This window comes from Podarcis melisellensis, assembly GCF_964234715.1.
Source record: "Podarcis melisellensis genome assembly, chromosome: Z".
Classification (NCBI taxonomy): Eukaryota; Metazoa; Chordata; class Lepidosauria; order Squamata; family Lacertidae; genus Podarcis; species Podarcis melisellensis.
This window is the reverse complement of record NC_138547.1, coordinates 12,275,970-12,303,885: the sequence shown is the minus strand read 5'-3', so window position 1 is coordinate 12,303,885 and position 27,916 is coordinate 12,275,970. Positions and strand designations below refer to the sequence as shown.

Genomic DNA, 27,916 nt, shown 5'->3' with positions numbered 1-27,916 from the left:
TGCAAAGCAAATGCTCTGCCGCTGAGCTGCAGCCTGTCCCAACTTTGCTTGCATACCTCATCCACCATGCCAGTGTTGGCCTTGCTCTCAAGAGTAGTCAGTGGTGGAAGCTGGCCTTTCCCTGGGTCTAGAGGGAGAAAGTGTTTTAAACAGAGGAAGGGGTGAATCAAAGGAAGACATGAAAGAGAAAAGTTAAGAGCCTCTCGGGACTTAATTTTGCAGCCTCCATGCCAGTGCAATTTCAGAGTCTGGTTCTGGCTCAGAAGGAAGAGAGGGCTTTTGAACATCTCCACACTACCATTCAAAAGCCACAGCTCACACATCTCTAGAACCTCCAGTGTGTGTGGCTGGCATTCCACATGGAAGTAGAGTACTGTCAAGACACAGAATGTGCTTTCCTGACGCCATTTTCAGTAACTATCTTCGGTTTTATCAGGAAGCACACAATAGCTGCCATCCTGTGTCTATGACCATGCACTGATCACTCTTCTGCTGTGGTCGGTCCCCATCAAGGCTATTAGGGTGGAAGGAGGGGAGCCCAACAGCAGATGGCGCCAGAGCCAATTACTTCTAATTTTGTCAACATCCTCCTCCAGGTTTGAGTTATAAAAAGGCATCACTGAGAGGAGAGGAGACGGTAGAAGAAGATTGGAAAAAAATTAAGATTTATTTGCAAAAATATTGTAAACTGTATGAATGTTAATCAGGATGCTTGATTATAAACAACCGGGCACCATTAAAATAGATGAAGTGAATTAGGAAGATAAGCTAAAATGTAAGAAAAAAACAAATTTTTGGATAATTATTGGGTTAAATTTAATTTTTCAAGGAGTATAATTAAGGTATCTAAAATTTGAGATGTAACATTGAAAACCAGACAGTAAGGATGGAAGTAAGGTGATAAATTGCTGGTTTAATTTTACAACTTGGAAGGTAGGAGCGGGAGATGTGAGGAGGCCCAAAGGAGATAAGAAAATATGTTATGTTATGTAATAACTTTGTTTGTTTTTTATATTGTAACTTAAAAATCTCAATAAATATTATATATATATAAAAAAGGCATCACTGAGACCTTGACACTGCAATCCTATCCTCCAAAGAAAGACATGATGGCGGCACACACGACTTCCCCGTTTTATCCTCACAACAAGCCTACGAGGTGGGTTAGGCTGAGAGATTGCAACTGGTGCAATGCTACTTGGTGAACTTTGTGGCTGAGCAGGGATTTGAATCTGGGTTTCTCCACTTCTAGCCTGACACTAAACACAGAGCCATGTCCTAGAGGGACATGAGCAACCACTTTGCTGAAGTTAAGCGGGCCCAGGTCTGGTCAGTTTCTGGATGGGAGACGACTTGGAACCCCATTTGCTTATTTTCTGATTTTTATTTCTGAATTTATAAACTGCTCTGTGTTCAGAGGAAAACCCTAACAGAGTACAGAAACAGAACTTAAAACTAATGATATTGAAACAAGAATTAAAAACTGCAGGAATGAAACAGACTTAATTTGAGTAGGATTGGGGCAAAAGGAAGTTTTCAACAAATGTTGAAAATGCTTCTGTTCTTAGGGATGCAAATGTAGCAAAGCTTCCTATCACTGATACGCAAAGGTGGCTGAATGGAAATCCAATAAAGACACAACAAAAGCAATAAATGCAAAATGGCATCATTAAAATGTAATCTAAGAACCCAACCATCCTAATCAAGAACATAAAGCATTTAAGGAAGTCTAAAAAGGCCGCGTTGACACAGACATCAAGTCTTAGGTACCTGATGAAAGGTGAGCAGAGAGGGGGCCCGGATGGATGTCTCAAGGGAACAAACATGCTCTGAATCAGCCTCCCCCAAGCTGGGGCCTTCCAGATGCTTTTGACTACCATGCCCATGCGGGATAGGGCTGATGGTGATTCAAAACATCTGGTGGACACTGGCTTGAGGAAAGCTCTTCAGCATTCTGTGCCACGGGAGAAAAGGTCCTGTCTCTGGTGCTGACAACAGCAGAATTCTGATTAGGACCTCAGACATGGATCTCAAGACTCAGGCAACTTTATAAGCGAAGAGGCAGTGGCTGCGATGATGAGAATTTATCCATTTTTCTACTCTGTGCTTCCTCCCAAAGGAGCCCAGGGCGAATACATCAATTTCATTAAAAAGCATTCTAGAAACAATTAAAAACATTTTAAAAACAATTGAAAGCAATCACATTCTCTAAGCCAATGATTTAATGGTTGCCAGGAGCAGCATTTTTCAAAAGCCTGGACAAACAGGAATGTTTTTAAAATCTTCCTGAAAGCTGATAATGAGGGAAGCAGACAAACCTCACCAAGGGGGGGGGCATTCCACAAATGGGGACCCACCACTGAGAAGGCCAACATCACATGGGCAGCCCCTTGTGGTGGCACAGCCAACATGGCCTTAACTGCTGACCTCAGGGTTCAAAATGTTGGGGAAGGTACTCTTTTACGTCCTTAGGTTCCAAACCGTTTAAGCTTTGTATGCTAGGACTAAAACCTTGAATTAGGCCCAGCAGTTCACTGGTAAGTCATTGCAGTGCTTTCAGGACCAGTGGAAACTTAAATAAATAAACAGATGCGCTCAGCAAACAAAACATCCTGTTGATTTCTGGGTCTGTGTCCTAACATAACCCCATTTGTAAACTCACAAGGGTGATGCTACACCCAATGTGTTCAGCCCAGGAAACGAAGACACCTTTGGCTGCAAATGCTTACCGCATCTCAAAAACAAAGGCTAAAACAAAACAACAGCATTTGGGGGCCTGTTAATTTGGCTATCACTTACAAGCCAGCCCGGATTGTGCTGGAGAAAGCTATTTTCGTGGAGATGCCAAATTCGACGGGAAAAAGGACTGACTCGTGTAGCAACATCAATCAAAACGTCGGCCCTCTTGGCAGCTCTCGACAGTGAGGAGGGTTCAAAGGTTGCGGGATAAAGGAAAAGGGAGGAAGGGGGGTGGCAGCATAGGAGAAAGCTGTGCTCTGGTTCAGCTCTAATATGCCCTAGCTGGAAGTATTGTGCGGAGGTACCTACCACCCCTCTGCTGTATTAGGCAGCTTTCATTAATCTTCTCGCCATCTTCCTTAACTAGCCATGCAGAACCGCTCGATAGCAAGACACATAATGGGAAGGCCCCTGCGCCTATTACCAGGTTAACATTCTGTTAAGCCCCAGCACAACAATGGAACAGGAATCGAAAGGGAATCTTAAAACCGTGAGCCACAATCCAGGCAATTAAATTACAACTTGGGAGCCACCAGTGTACATGCATGGGGCCCGCAGAGGGGTGTTGTGTGTGTGGAGTAGGGCCGCTGGGGAGAACGGAAAGTATTGCTGCCAGAGAATGACGAAATTCCATTTAGATAGAAATTATTCTATTAATGGGGATGGGGCCGTAGCTCAGTGGCAGAGCATTGTATGCAGAAGGTCCCAAGTTCAATCCCCAAAGGCACCTCCAAGCAGAGCTGGGAGAGGCTCCCTGCTTGAAAGCCAGGCAAGCTGCCAATCAGTGCCAATGCAGAACCAGATGGATCAATGGGTTTGACTCAGTACAATGCAGTACTTGTACTGTTTAATTCAGCCCCTGTATTCAGAACCAGAAGGGCCGAAGTACGTATTCCTTTCTTTTCAAGTGAACAGCAACAGCAGTGCATTTGCTTTCCATGGGGACGGTCTCGGGTTCAAGCCCTGGCACCTCCAGGTTGGGCTGAGAAAGGCCTGCTGCCTGAAACTCCGGAGAGCTGCTGTTACGTCAGCATAGACAGTGCTTGGCTAGAAGGATCAATGGGTATGACTCAGTAGAAAGAAGTTTCCTATGCTCCTAATAAGTGAATTTAGTAAAACAATGGGGAGGAAAATGGTTGACATGGATTGGGTTTTTAATGCTCTTGCCACCAAGTTCAATGCTTGGCAACCACACCACTGGCTTCTGAGGTTGGTGGTTGCCACATGTTAGAAGGCTGGGAGAAGCTATTGCAGAAGAATTGTCATTATTGTGTATCATTCTCGAATGCCTAAAATGTTTTAAGTGCTATACAGAAGATAAATAGACAATCCCTGCCTGCAGGCTTGCAGCCCTTCCAGATAACCTGTTTATGGAGCCTTCATCCTGTTTTGTTTGCATAAAGCTTATACAGAGGTTAGATTACACCCGGTCTTTACTGAGCATTCATCCTGATTTGCCTTCAGGATGTTTACATGTCTTCCCATTCACCCCACATTTTCCAAAACTAAAAAAAAGTCTGGTATTTTTGCGCTAAGGTGCAAAAGTGGAGGGCTTTAATCCATTTTAAATAAACAAATCTAAAGTTCTGGTATGCAAGCTGTCACTCCAGAAAAGTACTAATTGTCTGCAATCTCAGAGACACGACACACACAAAAAAGGGATGTGGAGGAATGAGGTAAACAATCTTGAGCATTAATCCTTAAAGTAATATAGTTGTTCTCAGAATTCTCAGCAGGGGTGCCAACTTGAATAAAATATTGGGGTGGGGTTCCAGGTAAGCCCCACCCCATCACACCCCATTTGAATGATAGTGCCCATCAACTTTGGGAGGGCAGCCCCCTCAAACATTTTAGGGGGTGGGGAGCTAAGGGACCTTGGCCCCTGGGAGTTGGCTTCTATGATTCCCAGCTTGAATGGAAACAGCTTGAGGAGGGGCCAAATGGTAGCTGGTCTCTCAGCTTAGCCAATGGGAGAGGCCTTGCTCTCCTGCCTCTACCTCTGCTGCAGCTGAATGATAGAGGAGGGCCCTCATCCCTGGGAGTTGTAGCCCAATAGCACCTGGAGGCTCTGCCCCCATTCTGGCTGGATGCTTGGCCCAATGCAGTAAGGCTCTTGTGGTGCTCCAGGTTTGAAAGGAAACAGATCTGGAGGCCAAAACAAAGCAAGTCACTCATTTGAACACTTGGTCAAAATCGCTGCCCTGCAGAAACTCTGCTAATCTGGTTGCCTCAATTTTTCAGCAGCACAACATGGCTATAAGCCACAAGGACTATGTTCTCCCTTCACAGTCAGAGGCAGTATCCCTCTATACACCAACTGCTGAACATCACAGGGAGGGAGGGTGCGGTGGGATTCAGGGCCTCTCAGAGGCCTCTGATTGGCCACTGCAAGAACAAGATTATAGACTAGATGGGCCACTGGGCTGATCCATCAGGGAACTTCTGATATTCTTAAGTTAACATCCACACAGCCTTCATTGGTCATGTTCCACCCACAAGAGTTTGTTTTTGTGGAGCAGGCAATGGCTTGAGGAACTGACTCCCGACCTGTCTTCTCCTCAAACAATGTAAAGAGACATTAAGAGAATCAGATTTCCTTTAAATTACACTATTGCCAAAGGACATAATTGTATTAAGCTTATTACGTTGCTTCCTTTAGACTTTATATTATGTACGCTTAATTGAGATACAGGGCTCTTTTTTGGCAATAAAAATGGTAGCTCCTTTATTAAGACTTAAATCTTCCTCGTTAACGACAGGACGCTTCCCCTCAAGATTCAAAACCTGCAAAATCTTTTGTGATAATCAGATGGTGGTTGATTTAAACAAGCACTTTATAGATATGGTGTTTTGCAAGATTCTAATGGGCTTGGGGTTTTACAAGCACCTCTCCCAGTGTTTGAGTTCAAGCAGCCAGATTTATATGGCAAATAAAGATTCAGAACCTTGAGCCAGCCTAGCATAAGAGGCAGAAATACTCTCAAAGGCCAATTAGGAGCAGAAACGACTCTGACACATCCCTGTGCATCAGGCCATCTTCATGCTGCCAAATTATTCCAGCAGGCAACAATCCTATCCTGGGTCCCATGGAAATCTGAGGGCTGACTGGATCAGGAGAAGCTTGGAGCATTGGAGCTGGAAAACCAAAGGGAACATCCTAGATGGATGTTGAGGTGCAATTGGAATCCCAACAAGTATTTGTTCCGGGGAGGGGTTCTACTCTGAGTAGGGCTGAGTGCTGGATACAGCCCTATGTCCACAGACACCCACATTTAAGAGATGTTTCTGAAGGGTATTCTCTGGTGATCAGGGTAGAGGAAGGAAAGAGGTTTATGTTATTGAAATCAGAAGTTGACGCCTTTGGAGAGGGCGTCTCTTTTTAACAAAAGAGCAAAGGCGTCTTTGTACAGTGGAAGTCCAGGACCATCCATTTGTGACACGTTCCAGTGCACCTCGGAAAGAGTAGATGGAGGATGGTTGTGTTACAAGAGATAAAAACATGGAAACAAAATATATTGCAGAACTCAAAAACCGTTATCTCCCCCTCAGCCTCGCTCCCTCTGCCATAATTCATTTCAAGGAAGCCCCAGGAATAATTTTTGATGTAAACTCTGCAACAAACATATATCACGTTGCTGATAGGATCACAGGCAAACCTGGGGCTATGAAGAAAGCATCATTCCTTCATCCACCCAAATAAGTGTTATAAGTGTTACTTTCCCTCTTTAAAGGTTCAAAAGGGACTCATTGAAGAAAAAGCCCCAGAATGGGTGACAAAGAACCTGTTTTGCTGTGAACCTCCTGCAAGGCATGATGAGACAATGCCAGGGAATGTCAGCAAACAGATGACTTCCAATGGGTCAGACCATTGGGTCCACCTAGTTCAGCAGTGTCTACACTGACTGGCAGCAGCTCTCCAGGATTTCAGGGAAAGGGCACTCCCAGACCCACCGGAGAAGCTAGGGATTGGACCTGGGACCTTCAGCATGGAAAACAGAGTATCTGGTAATCTACTGAGTTACAACTCTTTGCAGGAACACAATAAGTTGCCTTATACTGAAGCAAATCATCACTCCATCAAAGACAATATAGTGGTACCTCGGGTTGAGTACTTAATTTGTTCCAGAGGTCCGTTCTTAACCTGAAACTGTTCTTAACCTGAAGCACCACTTTAGCTAATGGGGCCTCCTGCTGCCGCTGCGCCACCAGAGCACGATTTCTGTTCTCATCCTGAAGCAAAGTTCTTAACCTGAGGTACAATTTCTGGGTTAGTAGAGTATGTAACCTGAAGCGTATGTAACCTGAAGCGTATGTAACCCGAGGTACCACTGTATTGTCTATACTGTATGGCAGAGTTTTCCCAGGATTTCTGACAGCGGTTTTGCCCTGGACATTAAACCAGGGATGTTCCACATGGTAAGCACGTGCTCTATCACTGAACTCATCCTTTCCTCATGCAAAAAGTTTTTAAAATCTTTTTTCATTATTTTAAAACCATAAATATCTATTTTTGTTACATTACTTGTAGTTAATTTTTAAAAAGTTATACAAAATTTAAAAACTACAGTGCTATCAAACAGTATACATAAACCATGTGCAGTTATAGATCACTGTTGAACGAAAGCATAAATATATTTTGAGGTGTACCCAAAGAGAAATTAAAACTGAATGGATTCACCTCCAGGCTGAATTTCCTAAGGCGCAAAATGCATCTTTCCTCAACTCAAGCTGCTATTCTTCTGGGCAAGGATTCTTGACTTAAATTCCTCCAGGAGTTTGAAAAGGACGCTCTTTTCCCATCTGTGTGGGGAACGATGTACAGTGCAGTTAAGACCAAAGTTCCTTTCAAGCCATGTGCAACCTCCATATGCCGCTTAAAGGTCCCCAGAGATCCTTCTGACATTACAAAAAGGCGAATGAGCCAAAGTGGTCTAGCTAGGGACCGGGTCCTGGACCCCAATGATGCAGGACTGGCTAGATCCTGAATAATTATGTTGCACAAAAGTTTGATTGTGGAGGGTGACCTGGTTGTTGCTTAGAAAAGAGCCTCAAGATTGTAGGGAAGACAACATGGGTGGGATTCAAATAGCTGCAAGCTTCACTCCCGTTCCCTGAGAGCTTTAGGCACAGGAAACCAGGAAAGTGGAATTTAGGGGTCTGTGCACTGTAATGCTTGGGAGCGTGAGGGGGGGCCTTCTGGATCTTGACTCAGTCACTTTCTCTCATTATTTATGTATTGCAGCTTCACATAGGGAGCAATCCCCAGTAACTTTTTTGTTTTGTTTATTTAGGTCATTTGTATCCTGCTCTTCAGCCAAAAAGGTTCCTAGAAAGATGTATAGTCAAAAGAAGACAGTCCCTACCCATAGGTTTACAATCTAAAGAAGGGAAAAAAGTCTAATGCATGTCAAAATGAAAAAATGTATGCCAAAGTAACTATTTAAACTGTGAACTATAACAAAAAATATCACATGTTTAAATCCTGTGTGTGTGTTTATGTGTGTGATTATCCCACTTCCCCCAATAATAATCAAATCAAATCATGAGAAAATAACTGTTTGGTCATGCACATTTCATACAAAGTTGTATTTGTATTTATCCCTCAAGCTTCTATTCCAGGGGCACAGGTGCTCCATAAAAAAATGGAAAGAGCCCTGCTGAAAGAGATGCAAAGGTCCACCCAGCCCAGCATCCCAGCTCCCAGCTCCCAGCCAGTCAAATGTTTCCAGTCAGGCCACCCTCTGCTTTTTAAAAAGCCGTCTAAATCTGGGACTGCGTGGTCCCATTTTATAGGAGTGAATTCAATAGCGCAATTCTGTATTCTGTGAAGAAGTACTTTCCCCCTGTTGGATCTAGGAGTTATCCAATTAAGAAAGAAGGCATAAAATCCCATCCTGTTGCATTGGATGAGACCTTGATCTATTTCATACTATTGACGGGTAGATAATAATTTATTGGTCCACTTTCCCTGCCCTATGCATGTTACTATAGACCTCTATTCTCTCCCCATTTAGTGATCCTTTTTTCCTAAACCATGGGCTACTTAACTTTTTGAGCTAGTGGGCACACTGGAATTTTGAGGAAGTGCTATAGGCACCAGTTGCAAAATGGCTGCTCTGTGTGTGTGTGTGTGAGAGAGAGAGAGGGTGGGGGAGGGGAGAGACGTAACACAAAATGGCTGCCATTGGGGCACAGAGAAGAGGCTGAGCCAGAGTGAACAGGAACAGAGCAGAAAGAGCAAACAACATCTCACTGTGGATATTTGAGGGGATTTTTACTGAGACTTTTTGTGGGTGCCACAAGAGGCAATAGTTGAACACTGGTGCCCACGGGTACTATGTTGGCAAACCTGTCTAAATTAACTAGATTGAGCGCATTGGGGTTGGGATTTGTTAGGTTAGTATTTTCTGCCTTCAACTGCATAATATCATAAGGGTGCTGGCACAGAACAGCAACTGAGTCCTCTGGAGAAATGAATTCTTACCCTACCTGCCTGCACATACGAACTGTCAGGGCAGGAATCAGTTTGTTTACATTGTGGGACACCTACCAACATCCATACTCTGCCGATCGTTAAGGTCTTTGGCCCTGCTGCCATTGCTGCCTGCTTACCCACTCTAACCATCTGACCCAGAGGGAGAATGCTTGTGGGTGCAGTTTTAGCCCTCAACTTAGTGGTCTAATGCCACAGGGGCAGGAATGCTTCTGAACACCAGTTACTGAAAACCACAGGAGGGGAGTGTATTCTTGTGCTTAGGTCCTGCTTGTGGGATTCCCCTTGGGAAATCTAGCTGGACACTGAGAGAACAGATCCTGGACTGGAAGGGCCATTGATCTGATCCAGCAACCAGGTTCTGCTTATGTTCTTATACCCAAACTGTATTGTTTCAGTTGTGAAACATACAATTAACATTTGCCATCACCACCATCATCATCATCATATCCTGAACATGTCCAGTTTCACATTTTGAATTCACTTTATATCACAACACACTCATGATTACAGAAATGAAATGAGTTTTGCTTCTGCTGCTAAATGCAGTGTTACTTTGCAGCTGCATATTTACCGTATTTTTCGCTCTATAAGACGCACCAGACCACAAGACGCACCTAGTTTTTGGAAGAGGAAAAGCCAGAAGCCGGAACAGCAAGAGGGATCGCTGCGCAGTGAAAGCAGCGATCCCTCTTGCTGTTCTGGCTTCTGGGATAGCTGCACAGCCTGTATTCGCTCCATAAGACGCACACACATTTCCCCTTACTTTTTAGGAGGGAAAAAGTGAGTCTTATAGACCAAAAAAAACCCGGTACATGCCTTGTGGTTGATGCCGTATACAACACCAGGTGTGAGATGGGGACATAGGTTGTGGGAGTGGGGTTGGTGGAATCTGTGCTGGACATAATTAGGTCCATAGGTCAGAGGTTCCCCACCAGTGCACTAAAGGATGAGCCTGCACAGATCACCAGATCGCACAGCACTGCATTTATATCCCATCTTTTCTTCAAGGAGCTAAAGAGGTGTGCAGGTTTCTCCTCATTCTCATTTAATCCCCACAACAACCCTGTAAGGTAGGTGAGGCTGAGAGGCAGTGATTGGCACAAGGTCACCCAGGGAGCTTCATGGCTGAGGGAGGATTTGAATCCTGGTCTCCCAGGTTGAAGTACAGCACTTGAACTGCTATATGACATGGACTACACTGGAATTTGGCTGGCAGGGTTTGGCTGGAGCGGGGAAGCCTTTGAGGGGAGGATATTTGACTACCGGTTTGATTTGATTTATTGTATTTCTATGCCACTTTTCATTCAAATGAATCTGAAAGGAGCTTACAAATAATAAATAACAACAATAGAACATCACAAATACAGCATAAGTCCTATACAATAATTAACAAATCATTAATAAAACAGTTGCAATCTGTAAAATACAGCACTATTAACAAAACAGTGACTAAAAATGAGCTAAACATCACAATTACAACAAAAGGCATATTATATCAATGAGAAATCAATGTGGCATTTATAATCTATAAAACAATAGGTTGGATGGGCAGGGTGGATGGAAGGGAAGTGAGAAGGGGCTAGGAGGAAACAGGGAAGATAGGCAGGATACTCACTTGGGCTCTTTTCTTCTGCAAGGTCACAAGTGCAGAGGAGCTCACAATCGATGGAGATGGGCTTCTGCTTAATCCAGAACTTAGTGCTGGCTTTCTGATTTGTTACAGGATCCACCTCCACCTTGTCTCCCGAAATGCCTGAGTGCCCAGAGACAAAAAGAAGCAAGCAGGTTTTTGAGCGAGCAGGTTTAACATTCCCTGCCCCCATGTTTGTGTGTGGCCTTCCTGGTGTTTGCTGGTTTCAATCTGCCTTATGCTAACTCAGACCACTGGTGTACCTAGCTCAGTTTTGTCTACACTGACTGGCAGCAGCTCTCCAGGGTGCCTGGCAGGGGACATTCCCAGTCCTACCTGGAGGCAACAGGGGCTGAAGCTGGGGCTCTCTGCATGCAAAGCAGCAGCTCTACCACCATTTCCCTATGTATGTTCAAGTGCACTGTTATTTGTGTGTTGGCTTTTGTTGTGCTCTTTATCCACTCTGCTGCATATCTGCTTTCACATGTTGGGTTAATCTACCATTCCCGCCAGTTTGGCTATTGTTGAAACTGGAGTTCCGATGTTATGAATTATTGATCTGGACTTTTTATTTCTGCACTTCACCCAGAGAGAGGAGGACATCTTGGAAGGAAGCCTGAAACTCTTAACTATATATCTACAATATAATAAAACATATTAATATAATAATATAATATAATATAATATAATATAATATAATATAATATAATAATATAAATATGCTGCCTCCTGAACAAAGTCTCCAGTCTGGCATGTTGAGTAGTAACACAGTCACTGTATTTTCACCCCTTTGAATTTCACTGGTGAATGAAGAAAGAAAGAAAGAAAGAAAGAAAGAAAGAAAGAAAGAAAGAAAGAAAGAAAAGGAAGCAAATCTTAACAGCCACTGCTTCCTCCAAGATGCCAAAGGAGCTAACTAAGAAGTTAATCTACCCTGGGAGAGGCTCGGTAATTTATAACAGATTCTATTATGGGTTTCCCCATCCCTCCTCTCCTCGAAAGCAACAACCTTGCTGTGCGGAGCAAGAATGGACAGCATCTCATTGCTTAACTTACAATTACAAGGTTTCTCCTCTGACATGAGTGACCAAACCTCTCTATATACTTTTTCATAGTGGCAGCTGTGCGGGGAAGACTTAAAAGTAATTACATTTTTAGGTCATGAGTTATAGGTCAAGGTCACGCTGAAATAGGCAAAAGGAATAAAGAGTATTTAAAAACAACATGCAGGGGAAGCTGTTTCTTTGTCTAAAGGGGCGGAGGAGTGAAAAAGCAGAGAGGTTCTTTCCCCAGCTCTCTCTCAGATTTTTTAAAAAAATTATATGAGATTATTCTGAGATCATTTTTAAAGGAAGGAAGGGAGAAGAAAGGGAGGTCTAAGAAATACAAATACTCTCCTTCTGCCCCCTCCCAAATCACAATCTCTGGAAAATATAACCCCAAACAGCACAAAAGATATAGCAAAATTATCAAGGGGCTTGAGGCAAAACTAATGTGTTTTGCTGCAAGAGCCTAACCTGGCTCTTCATATGAAAACACACAGCCGTTTCCTAGCCCCGATCCATAGCTTCTTCGTGCACACAGAGAACCCTTGGTAAGCAAGGACGTGTCCCCATTGCATCTATAAACAAAACTAAAAATGGAGGATACGGTGAACGTCAAAACCCCTCAACACGATTCCACAGTTCACTAATGCACTGGAAAGAAAAGCATTCATTCCATCAACTTCTAGTATTTTACATGTCTACTGAAGAAGCAAGCACCGTTAAGTTCAATTAGACTTTGGCAAACCTTTCTAAATTTGCACTTTCCAAAACAATGCACAAACCCAAAGACAGAAGTCCTTTGAAATTTACACTTCTCTGAATTTCGCAGTGCAGTTCGCTGGCCAAATAATATATACGAAAGAGCATGTGCTTCAGGAAGGAGTGCATATAAATGCATTATATCAAGGGAAATTGTTTTGCAAAAAAGTTTGCATTACATGCAAATGTGTGCATTGATAGGGGGAATTCACCCTAAAATGCTGACCTCAGTGAGTTTTATTTTTTACTGTTGAGAAGGAGTGCATAACAGAAGCCTTCACCATTGGTCAACAGCATTAAATTTATGGCCATGATTGGTAAGCTAGCATTCACATTTGTTGACACCAAATCTTGTGTAATCAGTTCAGTAACACTGCTAGCATTTTAATTTCATTTCAGTGCTCATTTGTATGAGCTTTTAACATGGAGAAAATGGGAAACTGCCTTAGACAATTAGTCCATCTAACTCACTATTGCTTACAATGACTCTCAGAGGCTTTCAAGGGTTTCAGGCACAGACCCCCTCCCACCTGGAATGCTGGGGATTGAACCTGGGACATTCTGCATTGAAAGTAGGTGCTCTACCACAGAGCGTTTCTTATAGAAATTAACGTAAGATTCTAGCACTCATGATTCTAAATAAAGGGCTGATTAAAATAAGAACATAGGAAGCTGTTGTAGAATAAACTAGACCACTGGTCCATGTAGCTCAGTACTGGCTACACTGACTGGCAGTGGCAATTCAGGCAGGGGTCTTTCCCAGCCCTACCTGGAGATGATGGGGATTGAACCTGGGCCTTCTGCAAGCAAAGCAGATGTTCTACCACTGAGTCCCAGCCCTTCCTCATAGGAGTTGCGGGAGCTAGTGCATCAGGGCCTTCAAAGCTCCCTCTTCCTAGTGCTGTTCTGGCTCTTATTTCATCCTCTCACCATAAGAAGACAGGAACCTGTGCAGTGACTTTCCGAAGTCTGCTGTGCAAGCCCTGGCATGGCAATGGGACTGGGTACATGGCACACACAGTTGTTTTCAGGTGCCTGGGGGGGAATCCAACCTCTAGGTTAGGTTATTGCAATGTGTGGGGCTGCCTATGAAGACAGTTTAGAACTTCAGGTGGTGCACAATTGGGTGGTCAGGTTGCGCACTGGGGCAAGACGGTTTGAGCATATTACCCCAGTCCTGGCCTGACTGCACTGGCTGCTAATTAGTTTCTGGGCCCAATTCAAAGTGCTGGTTTTGACCTATAAAGCCTTTAACGGCTCAGGACTGCAATACCTCAAGGACAGCCTCTCCCCATATGAACTGACCCAGTTCATCATCTTCTTCATGTGCCTCTTCTGCAAGAGGCCTGGAGGGTGGCAACACAAGAACAGGCCTTTTCTGCAGTGGCTTCCTGTTTGTGGAATGCTCTCCCAGGGTGGCTTGTCTGGTGTCTGTTACAAATATTTAGGTAGCAGGTGAAAACATTTCTCTATAATCAGGCCTTTTTCTGATTAAACGTTCTATGGGCTTTTAAATGTGTTTGTGGGAGCAGCATAATTGCTTTATTTTTGTTTTATTATGTATTTTGTGTTCTCATTTTGTGTTTATTTTTATGTTGTGAACTGCTCCATGATATACAGATGAAAGGCAGCATACAAATTTAATAGATAATAATGATAATAATAATTTACTGCCTCTCTTTTTCTCCTACAGTTCCACCCTCCTAACACTGAATAATGTGTGATTTCCTGAGCATGCAGAGAACTTCCTATTATTCATTGAAAGTGCTGTTTGTTCACTACTTAATGATCAGCACACACTCCTGAACTTGGGAAACAGAAGGAATTACCAAAGAACCCATTAAAAAGGGGTGAGTTTATCATAATTCTCCTCTTCACACATATGTCCTTTCACTCTATGGCAAGTTGGTCCTTTCATCTGTTTCAGATGAATATCTTAAGAACAGTGGAAACTCACCAGAACTCAGTTTTGGCACCTCTCAGGTGGGTTCCATTGCCATTTTAAGAGAACAATTGAGGCATTCGTGGTGAGTTTCGGTACCTCTTTTTCTAGAAAAATAGTACTGCTTAAGAATGGGATGCGGGTCGTGCTGTGGTCTAAACCACTGAGCCTTGGGTTTGCTGATCAGAAGGTCGGCGGTTCGAATCCCTGTGATGGGGTGAGCTCCTGTTGTTTGGTCCCAGCTCCTGCCAACCTAGCAGTTTGAAAGCATGTCAAAGTGCAAGTAAATAAATAGGTACCGCTCCGGCGGAAGGGTAAACTTAGTCATGCTGGCCACATGACCCGGAAAAACTGTCTGCGGACAAACGTCGGCTCCTTCAGACACTAAAGTGAGATGAGCGCAGCAACCCCAGAGTCGTTCGCGACCGGACTTAACTGTCAGGGGTCCTTTACCTTTTTAAAATAATGAATTCTAGATATGCAAACTCTCTCCTGGAGTCAGTTCCCATGGGGGAAAAAAGCAGTACCTATTTAGGATCCAGACAATCTGTTCTTTGAGTATGACAACTTCCTTCAGAGATTTTCAAAAGACACCTTCACTCAGCCCTTTGAAGTCTTCCAGCATTAGGAATACTGATGTTATCTACTCTTTATGGGTGCCTTGCAGAGGAGCTCACCCCAGGACAAGGGAGCTTTGTTGTCTCAGCACCATGGAGAGTTCCTAGTGAGCAATTTGCCCTGGCAAGGTTGGAAGTGTACCAGGGCCCTTGGAGCCTCTCACCAGTCCACTTTTCCTTGGCTCCTCCCCCTTTGTTGGGGAACTGTAGACTCTGTAACTTCTTGGTCACAGACTGATCTGGTGTTTTCATAAAGTTGTGGCTGGTTGTCTGATGCATGCAAAGTTATCTGCTAAGTACGGCAAAGGTTCCTTTTAACTGTACTACTGTGAATTTACAAGCAGGTTCTGCTATTTAAATGCTTGTTATGGGAATATTCACATATCCAAACACAAGGAATTAGTACCCAAGCTTGCTATGAACACCACAGATTCGAATATTCAGGCAGCCAGACCTGTTTGTAATACTGTAAGCAAATAAGCAATTTTAAACTGGGGGAAAACGCTAGACCTGGAAGTGACCCAAAAAGTCACAAAAAGGGATGGTTCAGAGCGAGGGCAGAACTGGGTGCTTGCAGGCTTTGTCAGTGATGTTTCAAATCTACCATATTTTTCTGTGTATAAGATGCCCCCATGTATAAGACGCCCCCTACTTTTGGGGACCCCAAATTTAGAAAATGGGTATATACACTATGTATAAGACACCCCCCAGATTGTTAACCTTATTTTAAAGTAAAAAAACCTAGTCTTATACACGGAAAAGTACGGTACGTGATTTCACTTAAACACGCGGTGCCTTGGAATGTAACTCACAGCATAAATTGGGATTTGCCTGTACCAAAAAAGATGCACCAGCAGATTCCATGTGTCTTAAGGGTCCATTGGCAGATTCTAAATATCTATGGTTTGTATCCAAAGCTAGGATTGGTCTTGGACTGTGACTGGCAGGTGTACAGGTATCCATCAGTGATGAGGATAGGATTTTTTTTTTTAAAAGCCCACAGAGGCTTAGCCTTGGGGGCCAGGATTCTTATTTTTTTCTCTATCAAATGCTGAGGTCACCAGAACAACACCAGGTTTACACCCAGCGAAATTAATGGACTTGAGTAACTCTGCTCTGAGTATAAACAAATAGGAGACAGATAAACATCCCAAGGCAGACTTTCTCTGCTCTTGGTTTGGGGAGAGAGGGGGCATTCCTTCAGCCTGCCTGCAAATAGACCCTGCTGCCCTATACCACAAATGGGTTTTGCAACCTACTCACCAGGTGGGCGCCACTACAGGGATGGAGCAAGGTGGCAGCCACCATTGCCTTTTAGCCGCTCCCTCTGCTGCACCTACCCAGCTCATGACAAGCTGGCATGAAAGAGAAACCGGAGGCAGGAGGAACAGGTGACCTCCACGCGTGTTGTGTTAACCTTAGCTCCTGCGGGCGGCCAAATGTAGCGTAACCCTCATTTGGAACCTGACCACTGCAGCCGAGCTGGGAGCAGCCCCGCCAGCAAAGGCACTGCGCATTTCAATTAATCAAGTGGTGCAATTTGTCACCCGAGCACCCACCCCTCCCATCCCAGATCCCATATTTCAATTACGCACGGTGTCAAGAGCCCAAAAGGACGCCAGTAGTGTGTGAACTAATAAGGGGGAGAAAGAGGAGACGCTGGATTCTCTATCAGGAGAGAAGCTTCCTTATTAGAGCATTTCACTCTTGGCAGACTGAGCATCAGTTGTCCAATAAATAAATAAACAAATAAACAAATCTACATATCTCCCCTGTGGAAATATTACTAGCAGCTGTTGGCTTGACGTTAAAAACTTCTTCCTATTTTTTGCCCAGCTGTGGCGCAGAATGAAAAGGCACAGCTACTTTATAATGGAAACAAACCACAATACTTTTCCTCTCATACCTCCTATTTCTTCAATAGATTAAAAAACAAATACAAATAGTCCCTGTGGGCCTTCTCTTCCCTTTATTAAAAACAACATAAAAGGCAAACAGCAAAAAAACACACAAAAAAACATTTCATTCAGTGCCACTCCAAGAATTCGCACAGAGTGGAGTCAATATTGTTAATGCACCCATGTTAATTTGATAGGATTTGTCAGGTAACTCCACTGGAAAATTATATAAAACTGTTCCAGATGAACAGATGATAGTGACATGAATTAAAGTGATAGAACAATAGTGGAATATAAACCAGAAATGACACCCAAAGTGGCTGTTGATTTATTGCCATCCTGAGTCTGGTTCTGGGTTTCCATGTATATTAGCACTACAAATCTGGGTCCATTTAGCCGAGAGATGCTCATACATACATCACCGACTCCTGCTCCAAGCCAAGGTCACTTCTGGTTGCATCAATCTTTTCCTACGGAGACTACTTCACACACACACACACACACACACACACACACGAATGAAGGCAGAGACTGCAGAGCCACCTCGGATGTAGCAAACTCCCCTCTCTCGCCCCATTTCATCTTTCCTTTATCATGTAAAATGCACTTTAAACTTCCTATTATTTTTATCTGCAAATTGTTGCTGTATACCCCCATCTATTATAACCGTTATCATCGCATCGCTCGCACCTCCTCGCTCAGGCATGGATCTGCAGGACCACGCATCCTTTGTCAATTCCGTTCCCACCCCCTCTTTCTCTCCCCCCTGCATCATTTATTGCCACCCCGCACCCTTTTGGGGGGCATTTCCACAATGCCGAACACCCCTGTATTGTTTCATCAATGCCTGTAGCATTTGGCTGGGTTTGCACTATGCCGAAACCTGTGTAGTTTGATCAGTTCTGTAGCATTTTTCTTACACCTGGCCCTAACCAAACAACAAACAAAATAGCAGCCTCATACCAAATAAGAAGGTTGGTCCATCTAGTTCTGTTCTGTCTAACCTCACTGGCAAAGGCTCTCTAGGATCTCAGGTGGGAGACATTCCCAGCCCTACCTGGAGTTGGCGGAAATTGCACTGAGGACCCTCTCCATGCAAAGCAGGTTTTCTGCCCCAAATATTACAATCATTGTAGTTCAGTTGAATGAGCCAATGAGATCTGGGGTAAGTTGCACATGAACAGAGGCTCATGCTGTAAACGGTTCATGCAAAGCAGGTGCTCTACCACTGAGCAATGTTTGTTCCTGTAAAAATGGAGTATGATTCTAGTCCTCAGGATTATAAACAAAGGGCCAATTCAAATAAGAACGCAGGAAGCAATATCTGGGATACAGCAATGTCTGAGTGTCTCACCAGACACAGGAGGGCAATTAAAGGCATAATGAATAGAGACACGTTTCAAGAAACAGGGACCCCTTTCTTTAACTATGTTAATGTCCAAAATCAAGTCCTTATTATACCTACTCCATCTTCTCAGTGGAGACGTTAGTTTAAGTAATAGGTTTGAATGTGTGAATTAATGTCTAAAGTCAATGGACAGAACAAACACTACTAGATGTAATGCTGGTTATTGTTATTGTATTTGTTTAAAAACCAATAAAAATTGTTTTTAGGGTTTTGTTTGTTTTTATATATATATATATATAAAAGAGTGTAGGAAGCTGCCTTACAGGGGGAAGATACGTAGAGGTGCACGCAAGCTGAGAAGGAATATGGGGCTCCAGTTTGGGAATTCCAATCTGAGACTACCCATGGTGAAAACTGAAGAACCTTCTAGCCCCTTGCAGTTTATAGTATCCTGGAGGAAGCTCTGGGCTGGCTGGAAAACTGATAGGTAAACGTTTGTTGAATGCACCCTGTTGTTGTTGTTACAACAACTACTACTCTTTTGCCTTCTGCGAATATGTCTCAAGGCAATGCAACAAAGAGAGTTAAAAACAACATGGAAAATAAAAGCAGGGTTTTGTTTTGTTTTTAAACCAAACCTGAGGGGTTGTATCCAACCTCCTGAAGTTAATGAGCCTGAGTAGGTCAAGCCCATTAACTTCATTGTGTTTACTATGAGACAGAACTGGCATTGGCTGCAACCCAGGATAGAGAAGATGCCTGTGGCAGAGACCTGTTTGTCCACCTAGGAAAACTTGTTGGAACAAAATTGTCTTCTGTTGTTTCCACTTTATGCTGCAAATGGTGTATGTGTTGCATGCCTAGATCCCCCTCCAATTCCTATAACCTAAAAAACCATAGCATAACAACCGCACCCGTTTCCATCCAGTGTGGCCATTTGCTTCTATGCTGATTGGCAGGCAGAGTGCAGAGGAGATGGCCAGCTCTCTGCTCTCACGGCGCATGCAGGGGTTGTATACAGGGAAGCAGTAATCTCTAGGCAGCCTCCGCCAATTGAATATATTTCACAAACCCAGATTGAATTAAAATTATGAGGTTAAATCTTATTTACTGCATTTGCATCCCACCTTTTTTCTCCCAGGAGCTCAAGGTGCCATGAATGCTTTTCCCCACTTGCCATTTCATCCTGATAGGAACCCTGTGAGGTAGGTTAGGCTGAGAGGCAGTGATCAATCCTAAGGCCACCCTCAGTGAGCTTCATGGCCAAGTGAGGGTTTGAACCCTGGTGTCCCAGGTCCTAGTCTGAAACTCTAGCCACCACACCACACCGGTTTTAAAATATGCAAGGGATTTACGAATTTGCGTGTAGGGGGGTGGAGAGAAAACGTGTGATGGTCGCACCAGGACTCTAGGCAAAGTTTGTCCCTTCATTCCAAAAGACACAAAAGCCATTTGTTTTCCCAGTAACAGCCTCTCTGCGTTCACCATTTATCTTTAGTGATCTGTCATGACCTTTTCAAGCTCTTATTTCTGACAGCTTCCAGATACAAGTGAGTCAAACTTCCCTGGAAGGAAACTATCACTCCTAGATAGTTTGCTCAAGAGCAGAAAACACAGGTCAGTCAGCACCAGCATATAAATCCTTCCTTAACAAGACAGGGCAATAAACACATGCGCGCGCACCAAAAGCAAAAAGCAGAAAAGATGTGTGGGGGGGGGGGAAGAGCCTCAGAGTGGATGTAACTTTCTGGGAAATAAAACATCTTACTGCCTGGCTCTTGTACACAAAAACACACATGTGCTTGAGACCTGAAGGCTGCAAAAGGCCAATGGTTAAGCTCTCATCAGGGCTGGGTGCACACTGGGCTTAAAAAGAAGCAGCTCAAATAACTCAAAATTCCGCACTGAGAAATTCTGCAATCTAACTTGATGCAAATTATTTGGATTGAAATTACAATCAGACTGCTTGTGTTTTCCCCATTGCGTTTTTCAACACAAAATTTCACCCAGAGAACCAGGACTCCTGAAAATTCAGTCCAGCCTTTTCCTTTGCACCCTCCCATTCCACCCCTCTCCCCCATCTGAGGTCAGAGTTAAGCATGGAAGGGAAATGAGAGAAGGGAATACCATCCTAGTACCATTTGGGTGTAGGGACTACACCAGGGGTTGCCAACGTGGTGCCCTCCAGTGGACATCTTGTGAAGCTGAATGCTGGAAGATTCAGGACAGATAAAAGTACTTCACACAGCACATAGCGAAACTATGGGAACTCACTCTCACAGGAGGCAGTGATGGTCACCAATCTGAATGGCTTTAAAAGAGCACTGGAAAAATTCATGGAGGAGAGGACTATCAATGGCTATGAGTCATGATGGCTATGCTCTGCATCAACTGTTGGAGGCAATAATGCATCTCAATATTAGCTGCTGGAAACTGCTGGAGGGGAGAGTGCTCTTGTGCTTGAATCCTGCTTGCAGCTTTCTCATGGGTATCTGGCTGGCCACTGTGAAAACAGGATGCTAGACTAGATGGACCACTGGCCTGATCCAGTAGGCTCTTCTTACGTTCGTAGGTGTTCTTAGACTACAACTCCCATCATTCCTCACCAGCAGTCATGTTGGCTGCGGCTGATGAGAGCTGTAGTCTAACATTTGGATGGCACCATATTAGCTATCCCTGGATTACACAATAGCAGGTATTGTCAGGATGCTGTCAGCAGCTCCCGGCTGGTTGCCCAGGAAAGTATAAGGTCAAGGGAAGGTTTGTTACCGTCCTTTTTAATTCAATATTTACAGAGACAGGCCACAGAACCCAGCCTCTTGGATAATGGCATTGTCCTAGGTGAATATCCACCCCGTCTCTCCCACTTCCTCATTCGTCAATCTCATCGTCTCTCCTATGGGTGCTGCTACAGGCCCTCTGTCTTGGAGCTCTTTGCTCTCCTACTTTCAAGGCTCACTGGGTTCTGGGAGATGGAGGGTCTGTAATGCTTTCTAAAGACACCATGTTTGTCAGCTGTTGCCCTGCTTCCTCCTCCTCCTCCTCTTCCATTATTTCCCAACTTTTCCCCTCATCTGCCTCTGAGCTGTGATCTCCCACAACCCACTGTTGTTAATATATACCGTCTTCCTCTTCCTCCTCCCTGGAAGGGTCAGAATGGGGAGGAGGAGGCGGTCTCCACCATTCCTCCTCCCAGTCCCCGACAGGTATATTGTAAATGTCAGTGAAGAAAAAACTAGGAATGAAAGATGGTAGGTAAATGGTCACATGTATGGGATTGTTGTTTTTCGTTAGCATTGAGTGGTGCAAACCAATTTACCTAACTGAACGTCTGTGGTGAACCGAAGCCTGTGGATCATGCTGACTTTGAAAGACTTGTAATGGTGGCTGCTTAACATATCCTGGACGGTTGCAATGTCGATCTGTGGGTCCTCTTCGGCGATCTCTTCGCCTCTCGAACCTACACCAAAAGAAAAAAGAAAAGAAAGAAAGGTCAAAAACATAAGAGGGCCTGTTCTGTTGACATACCACTGCAAGGTAAAAGGATTCCGTGCAAAAGTCACTGACAGAACTGCAAAGCAGATGAGCAAATAAATGCACTTTTGGGTCAAAACCAGAATTTTAAAAAATGCAGGTTCCGTACTAGGATGAATGAAAAGTTATGCTAGTCAATCAAACTTATTGAGTCAGTGTTAGCCATTTGTTCTGTACTTCATTATTATTATTTTTCTTTTTTCTTTTATTGTACATTGCCTTGACATTTTTGTGACTTAGTGGTTTATAAATATGCTTATAAATAAATAAGCACAAATATCTTGTCTGTTGTATTTGGTTACAGGAAAGGCAGATGGGGGCTCCAAGGCTTCTCCCCACTGGCCCTGCTAATAAACCAGCTTCATCAGACAAAAGTAGATAGTGAGATTAGGACGATGACAAATAATTTAATTTATATCTCTCCTCTCTTTCTGAAGGAAAGGGACTGCAAGGCTTTCCCATCAACTCAGCTGAGAGACCAATAACCTTTGGATCCTCTTCGAGAGATGCAGAGAGTCGTTAGCAGATCCCTATTTCCTTCTTAGAGCTAGTGTCCAGGGTTCTCCGGGAATAATAATAATAATAATAATTTATACTCCGCCCATCTGGCTGTGTTTCCCCAGCCACTCTGGGCGGCTTCCAACCGAATATTAAAAACAATACAGCATCAGACATTAAAAACTTCCCTGAACAGGGCTGCCTTCAATTGTCTTTTAAAAGTGAAATAGTTGTTTATCGCCTTGACATCGGCTGGGAGGGCGTTCCACAGGGCAGGTGCCACTACCAAGAAGCCCTCTGCCTGGTTCCCTGTAACCTCACTTCTTGCAGTGAGGGAACCGCCAGAAGGCCCTCGGCGCTGGACCTCAGTGTCCGGGCAGAACGATGGGGGTGGAGACACTCCTTCACGTATACAGGACAGAGGCCGTTTAAGGCTTTCAAGGTCAGCACCAACACTTTGAATTGTGCTCGGAAACGTACTGGGAGCCAATGTAGGTCTTTCAGTGTTACCGGTATATGGTCTCGGCAGCCACTCCGAGTCACCAGTCTAGCTGCCGCATTCTGGATCAATTGCAGTTTCCGAGTCACCTTCAAAGGTAGCCCCACATAGAGCACATTTCAGCACTACAAGCAGGAGATAACTAGAGCATGCACCACTCTGGCGAGACAGTCTGCGGGCAGGTAGGGTCTCAGGTACTGATGGTTTAACCAGTCTGAGAACTGTAGCTCTGGAAGGGGAATAAGGGAAATAACGGCTCTCAGAACCCTTAACAAACTCCAGCTCCCAAGTTGCTTTGGCGGAAGCCATAACTGTGTAAAGTAGTATCATAGTGCCTTAAATGTATAGTGTGGATATGGCCAGGGAATGTTGCAGGGTTCTCCTCTAAACCATCACAGAGATCACAACCTTTGTGGGACTTGTGGGTTCTTTGGCAAACCAAAGAAACTGTTGTGGACGACAAACCAACATACATACAGTCATACCTCGGGTTACAGACGCTTCAGGTTGCGTGTTTTCAGATTGCGCACCGTGCTGAACCCGGAAGTACCGGAACGGGTTACTTCCGGGTTTTGGTGCTCGCACATGTGCAGAAGTGATAAATTGCGCTTTGCGTATGCACAGAAGCGCCGAATCCCGCACGTGCTCAGACACGGTGCTGCGGGTTGCGAATGCTGCAGGTTGCGAACGTGCCTCCCGCATGTATCACGTCTGCAACCCGAGTGTCCACTGTACTATTAACTCAACACACATCCTGTTTTATTGGCTACAATACAATGCTTCTTTTAGGCCTTATTTCAATGGGGGAAGTGGGGGGGAGGAGATGCTATGGGGACTGGAGAAGGTTTTTTGCGGGGGCTGTGTGGGTCCATGAGTACCCCACTGTTGATACTTGGTATAGCTATTTTTGTGTGCTTTTAAACTCTCCACAAAAGTCATCAGATATCACTGTTCTCCCTCTCTCTCTCTCTCTCTCTCTCTCTCTCTCTCTCTCTCTCTCTCTCCCCACACACACACACCCTCCCTGCCTTTTGGCTGAAGTTGCCCAACTTGAGCCTTCAGTTAAGAGAAGGTATTATGTTAAGTCCAGTATGTTACAGTTCTATGATGGAAACCTCAAATATTATTTACTTCACATAGCATTCTCTCTGCCATGGCAGAGCTGGCTTGCAAAAATAAAGAAGAAAAAGATAACATCTCATTAAGCCAAAATGACAATTATGAAAAAAGGTTTTTGGGTCCCCCCCCCCAACCCTTATATAAAAAATACTTTACTATGTTGGATTAACACCAATTTAAAAATTACTATAAAGTGACACACAATTTTTTCTCTCCCATAGAGCAATTTTCAAGCCAGCTGCTAATAAAGCATCTTAGCTGTAAATGATAATTCAGATGCTTTTAGATAAAGTGGTGCATGGAAACGGCTGAGGAAATTGATTTAGCTTCTTGCAGAAGATACTGCGAGAGTGACACATTTTGTTTAATACGCTAGCTAATGTAGTCCTAAAAGCCGAAACAACTGCCAGTTTCGCAGCCCTAAATTTTGTCATGAGAGATTAATGAAAACATATATATATATATATATATATATATATATATATATATGAATGAAAGAAATTTTTTTAATAAATGAGAAGATGGGATTTTAGCAGAGAGGCCTGAAAGGTGGCAGTAAAAATGGGAACATGGCTTGCCAATTTCTGTACATTAATTCTACGCAAGACTTTTACATTGCTGGAAAGGGCTCAGTGTGGTAATAATGCTTCCAGAGCTCTGACCTTCTAATCCCCGGGTGGGCAAACTGATATCCCAAACCACCGAGCTGCTCTGAAGGTGGGAAGGGGCAGCCTGGTTGCCCTGAAGCGTTTTGTGATAGGCTGATACTGGGTTCTCAGAGGTCACATTCATGTGGTACATTTAAAGCACTTTGATACCAGTTTAAACAGTCGCCATCTGTCCCCCCCCCCCAGATTCTGGGAGCTTGTTAAAGGTGCTGGCAGTTGTTAGGAGACCCCTGTTCCCCTCAAAGAGCTACAATTGGCAGAGACCCCTGGGAAGAGTATTGTTTAATCACTCTGGGAGTTGTACCTGGGAACAAACCACAGAACACAGAATTATTTGGGGGAAGCCATAGCTGCTTAAATTTGTACCATAGTGCTTTAAATATATGGTATGGCTGTGTCTATAGTGTGTCACCTAGTGGGAGCTGGGAAGCTATCCATTCCCGTGAGAAGTGATCTGGGAACAAACGACATATCACATTAAGACTGAGAAGCACAACCTGGTCAACAAGAGGGCCAGTTCTAGGTTGGGGGGGGGGGCTTTCTTTGTCAGTGAGACCTGATAGCCTTACCTGGTCAGGCTGACACTGCTTAAAGCAAAACAAAATTTTTCCTTCCAGTAGCACCTTAAAGACCAACTAAGTCAGTTATTGGTATGAGCTTTCGTGTGCATGCACACTTCTTCAGATACACTGAAACAGAAGTTTCCAGACCCTTCTATATAGTGAGAAGGTGGGGAGGGGTATTACTCAGAAGGGTGGTGGGAATGGGTGATTGGCAGATAGCTGTGATGAGCCTGTTGACGACTCTTAACGACTGCAATAGGTCCAATATAGAGAGCTGAAGGACACTGTGTTTGTCCAATATAGAGAGCTGAAGGACACTGTGTCCTTCAGCTCTCTATATTGGACAAACAGGCCAGACCTTACGCCAAAGAATAAACGGACATAAATCAGACATCAGGAATCACAAGACAGAGAAACCAGTAGGAGAACACTTCAATCTCCCAGGACATTCTATACAAGATCTCAAAGTAGCTGTTTTACTACAAAGGAATTTCAGAAATAGACTGGAAAGAGAAGCTGCTGAATTGCAACTTATCACCAAACTTAAAACCATGGAGAAACCTGGTCTGAACAAAGACCTTGGATTCTTATCTCATTATACATGACAAAGCCATTTTTCACCTTTTCACCCCTTGCTTTTTCCTGTAAGACCTATTGCAGTCGTTAAGAGTCGTCAACAGGCTCATCACAGCTATCTGCCAATCACCCATTCCCACCACCCTTCTGAGTAATACCCCTCCCCACCTTCTCACTATATAGAAGGGTCTGGAAACTTCTGTTTCAGTGTATCTGAAGAAGTGTGCATGCACACGAAAGCTCATACCAAGAACTGACTTAGTTGGTCTTTAAGGTGCTACTGGAAGGAATTTTTTTTGTTTTGACTATGGCAGACCAACACGGCTACCTATCTGTAACTGCTTAAAGCAGTGATGGGTGCTTGGACCTGACCACCCTTTTAGCTCCTCTACAATGCTCTACCAGAGAGATGACAGGTTGGGGTAAGTTAAAAGGCTGTCCGGATCCAGTCACTGGTGCTGCTCTGAGAGTTGGGCCACAAAACAAATTATGGGATGGGGCCAGGGCAGGCACTGTGGCACTGGATCCTGCCGCTTCCCAAGGATGCAAATGAGTGTGTGTGCAGAGGAAAAGGTGTAGGATTGGTGTAACAAAGGAAGCTGGGGCTTACTGGGCCAATGGGAGGAAGAGAAACAGGCAAGCGCAAGGGCTGAGTAGGGGGTGTGCACGGCTCACCCCTAAGCTCCCTGTGGCACAGACAAGGAATCCACAAGAAAGGGAAGTCGGTTCAAGGACGAGGAGCAGCAGAAACCAATCATGATATCCCCTTGGGAGGGAGCTGATGAAGAGCTGTTGAGGCTATTTTTGCCCAGCCCCTGAGTCGTGCAGAGGCTGGAATCCAGTTCAGTTCTCAGCATGTCCAGGTATTTGCTGGTCTGCACACAATACTGAACAACATACCTGAGAACAGGTACAAACTTCATGTAATAAAGGTCAGGGTAGTCAAAAAGACACCACATAACTACCCAAAGTCCATTCGACAGCTTGGTGAAATGGAGGGTGATCTGGTCTGCTGCTAGCAGAGCTTTGGTTTGATTTGGACTACAACTCCCATTAGATGCTGTAAACTTCCCCTCTGATTAAACAACAACGTTAACACAACACTGGCCATGCAAATGGGTGCTGCCTTGTACTGTTTGTTTCAGCTGTTGAGTCAACATTGACTAGCTTGTTCACGACAGGCATGCTCCACTACCACACCAGCTCCCCAAGCAGTAGTGGCCCCAAAGCTGTCCCTACAGAGAGACTGATCTGCAGAAGATACTCTCACAACTATATAATCCATGTGGCCAAGCAGTGACTGGTGGAAAGGTGCTTCTCTGGCCAGCCAAGCAAACTGTGGAACTCCCTTCCCCATGAGGGGGAACCAAATGATGAACTGGTCCCAAGCTTGGGCAGGCTCTCCCTGGCTCTGGGTGTAATTTACGCGTATGCCATTTCAGCAGGCAATTTTAAATGGCAAGGATGAGAACACAAGCTTTCTTTTTTTCCTTTTTTAAAAAGGTGAGACCTCCAGACTATGTCCTTTAGTCTTCATAATAACAGAGTCCATTTAATAGAGAACTGGTGGGGTGGGGTGGGGTAAACCAGATAAAACATGCTCTGAAAAGCTGCATAATCACTCTAAATAAAACGCAGGGAGGGAAAGGTTCAATTGGGATACAAGGATTAAGGCAGATGGCCCCGTCATTGCAATTTCACACCCCAATGCTGTGCCACGCAAAATCCAACAGGACTTCTGAAACTGTAAAAAGTAAACCAGGCTTGTTTGACTTCCTTTGTGCCTCACAACAAATGGGATCTCTCAGCAAATGCAACACTGCATGCCACAGTAACCACACCAGTCCTACGCAGGTAGGTGGATGGTAATGACTCTCCGGAGTCATGACAGTGTTTTTCTACTACAGATTCCCAGGTTAATGTGACCACGCTATGGACTATTATCATAGCATATAACCAAGAACACAGCTGAACAAAAAGTAAT

General features: G+C 44.2%; 1 protein-coding gene across 10 annotated transcripts in view; it reads right to left on the bottom strand.

The window, feature by feature from the left end:
* MAPKAP1 (MAPK associated protein 1) overlaps positions 1 to 27,916 on the bottom strand; it is a 187,172-nt gene that overhangs the window by 18,615 nt on the left and 140,641 nt on the right. For 8 of the 10 annotated variants that reach the window (XR_014164469.1, XM_081896475.1, XM_081896477.1 and 5 more), the window contains 2 exons: positions 21,795 to 21,935; positions 10,851 to 10,988 (listed from right to left, as the gene is read on the bottom strand). Coding sequence is in view for 9 of the 10 variants with exons in the window: in XM_081896475.1 (XP_081752601.1) it covers positions 10,851 to 10,988; positions 21,795 to 21,935 (279 nt within the window). In the remaining variant the exon portion in view is untranslated. Of the gene's footprint in view, positions 1 to 7,417; positions 7,540 to 10,850; positions 10,989 to 21,794; positions 21,936 to 27,916 lie in introns of all 10 variants that reach the window. The other 2 variants (XM_081896479.1, XM_081896480.1) reach the window with 1 other exon arrangement.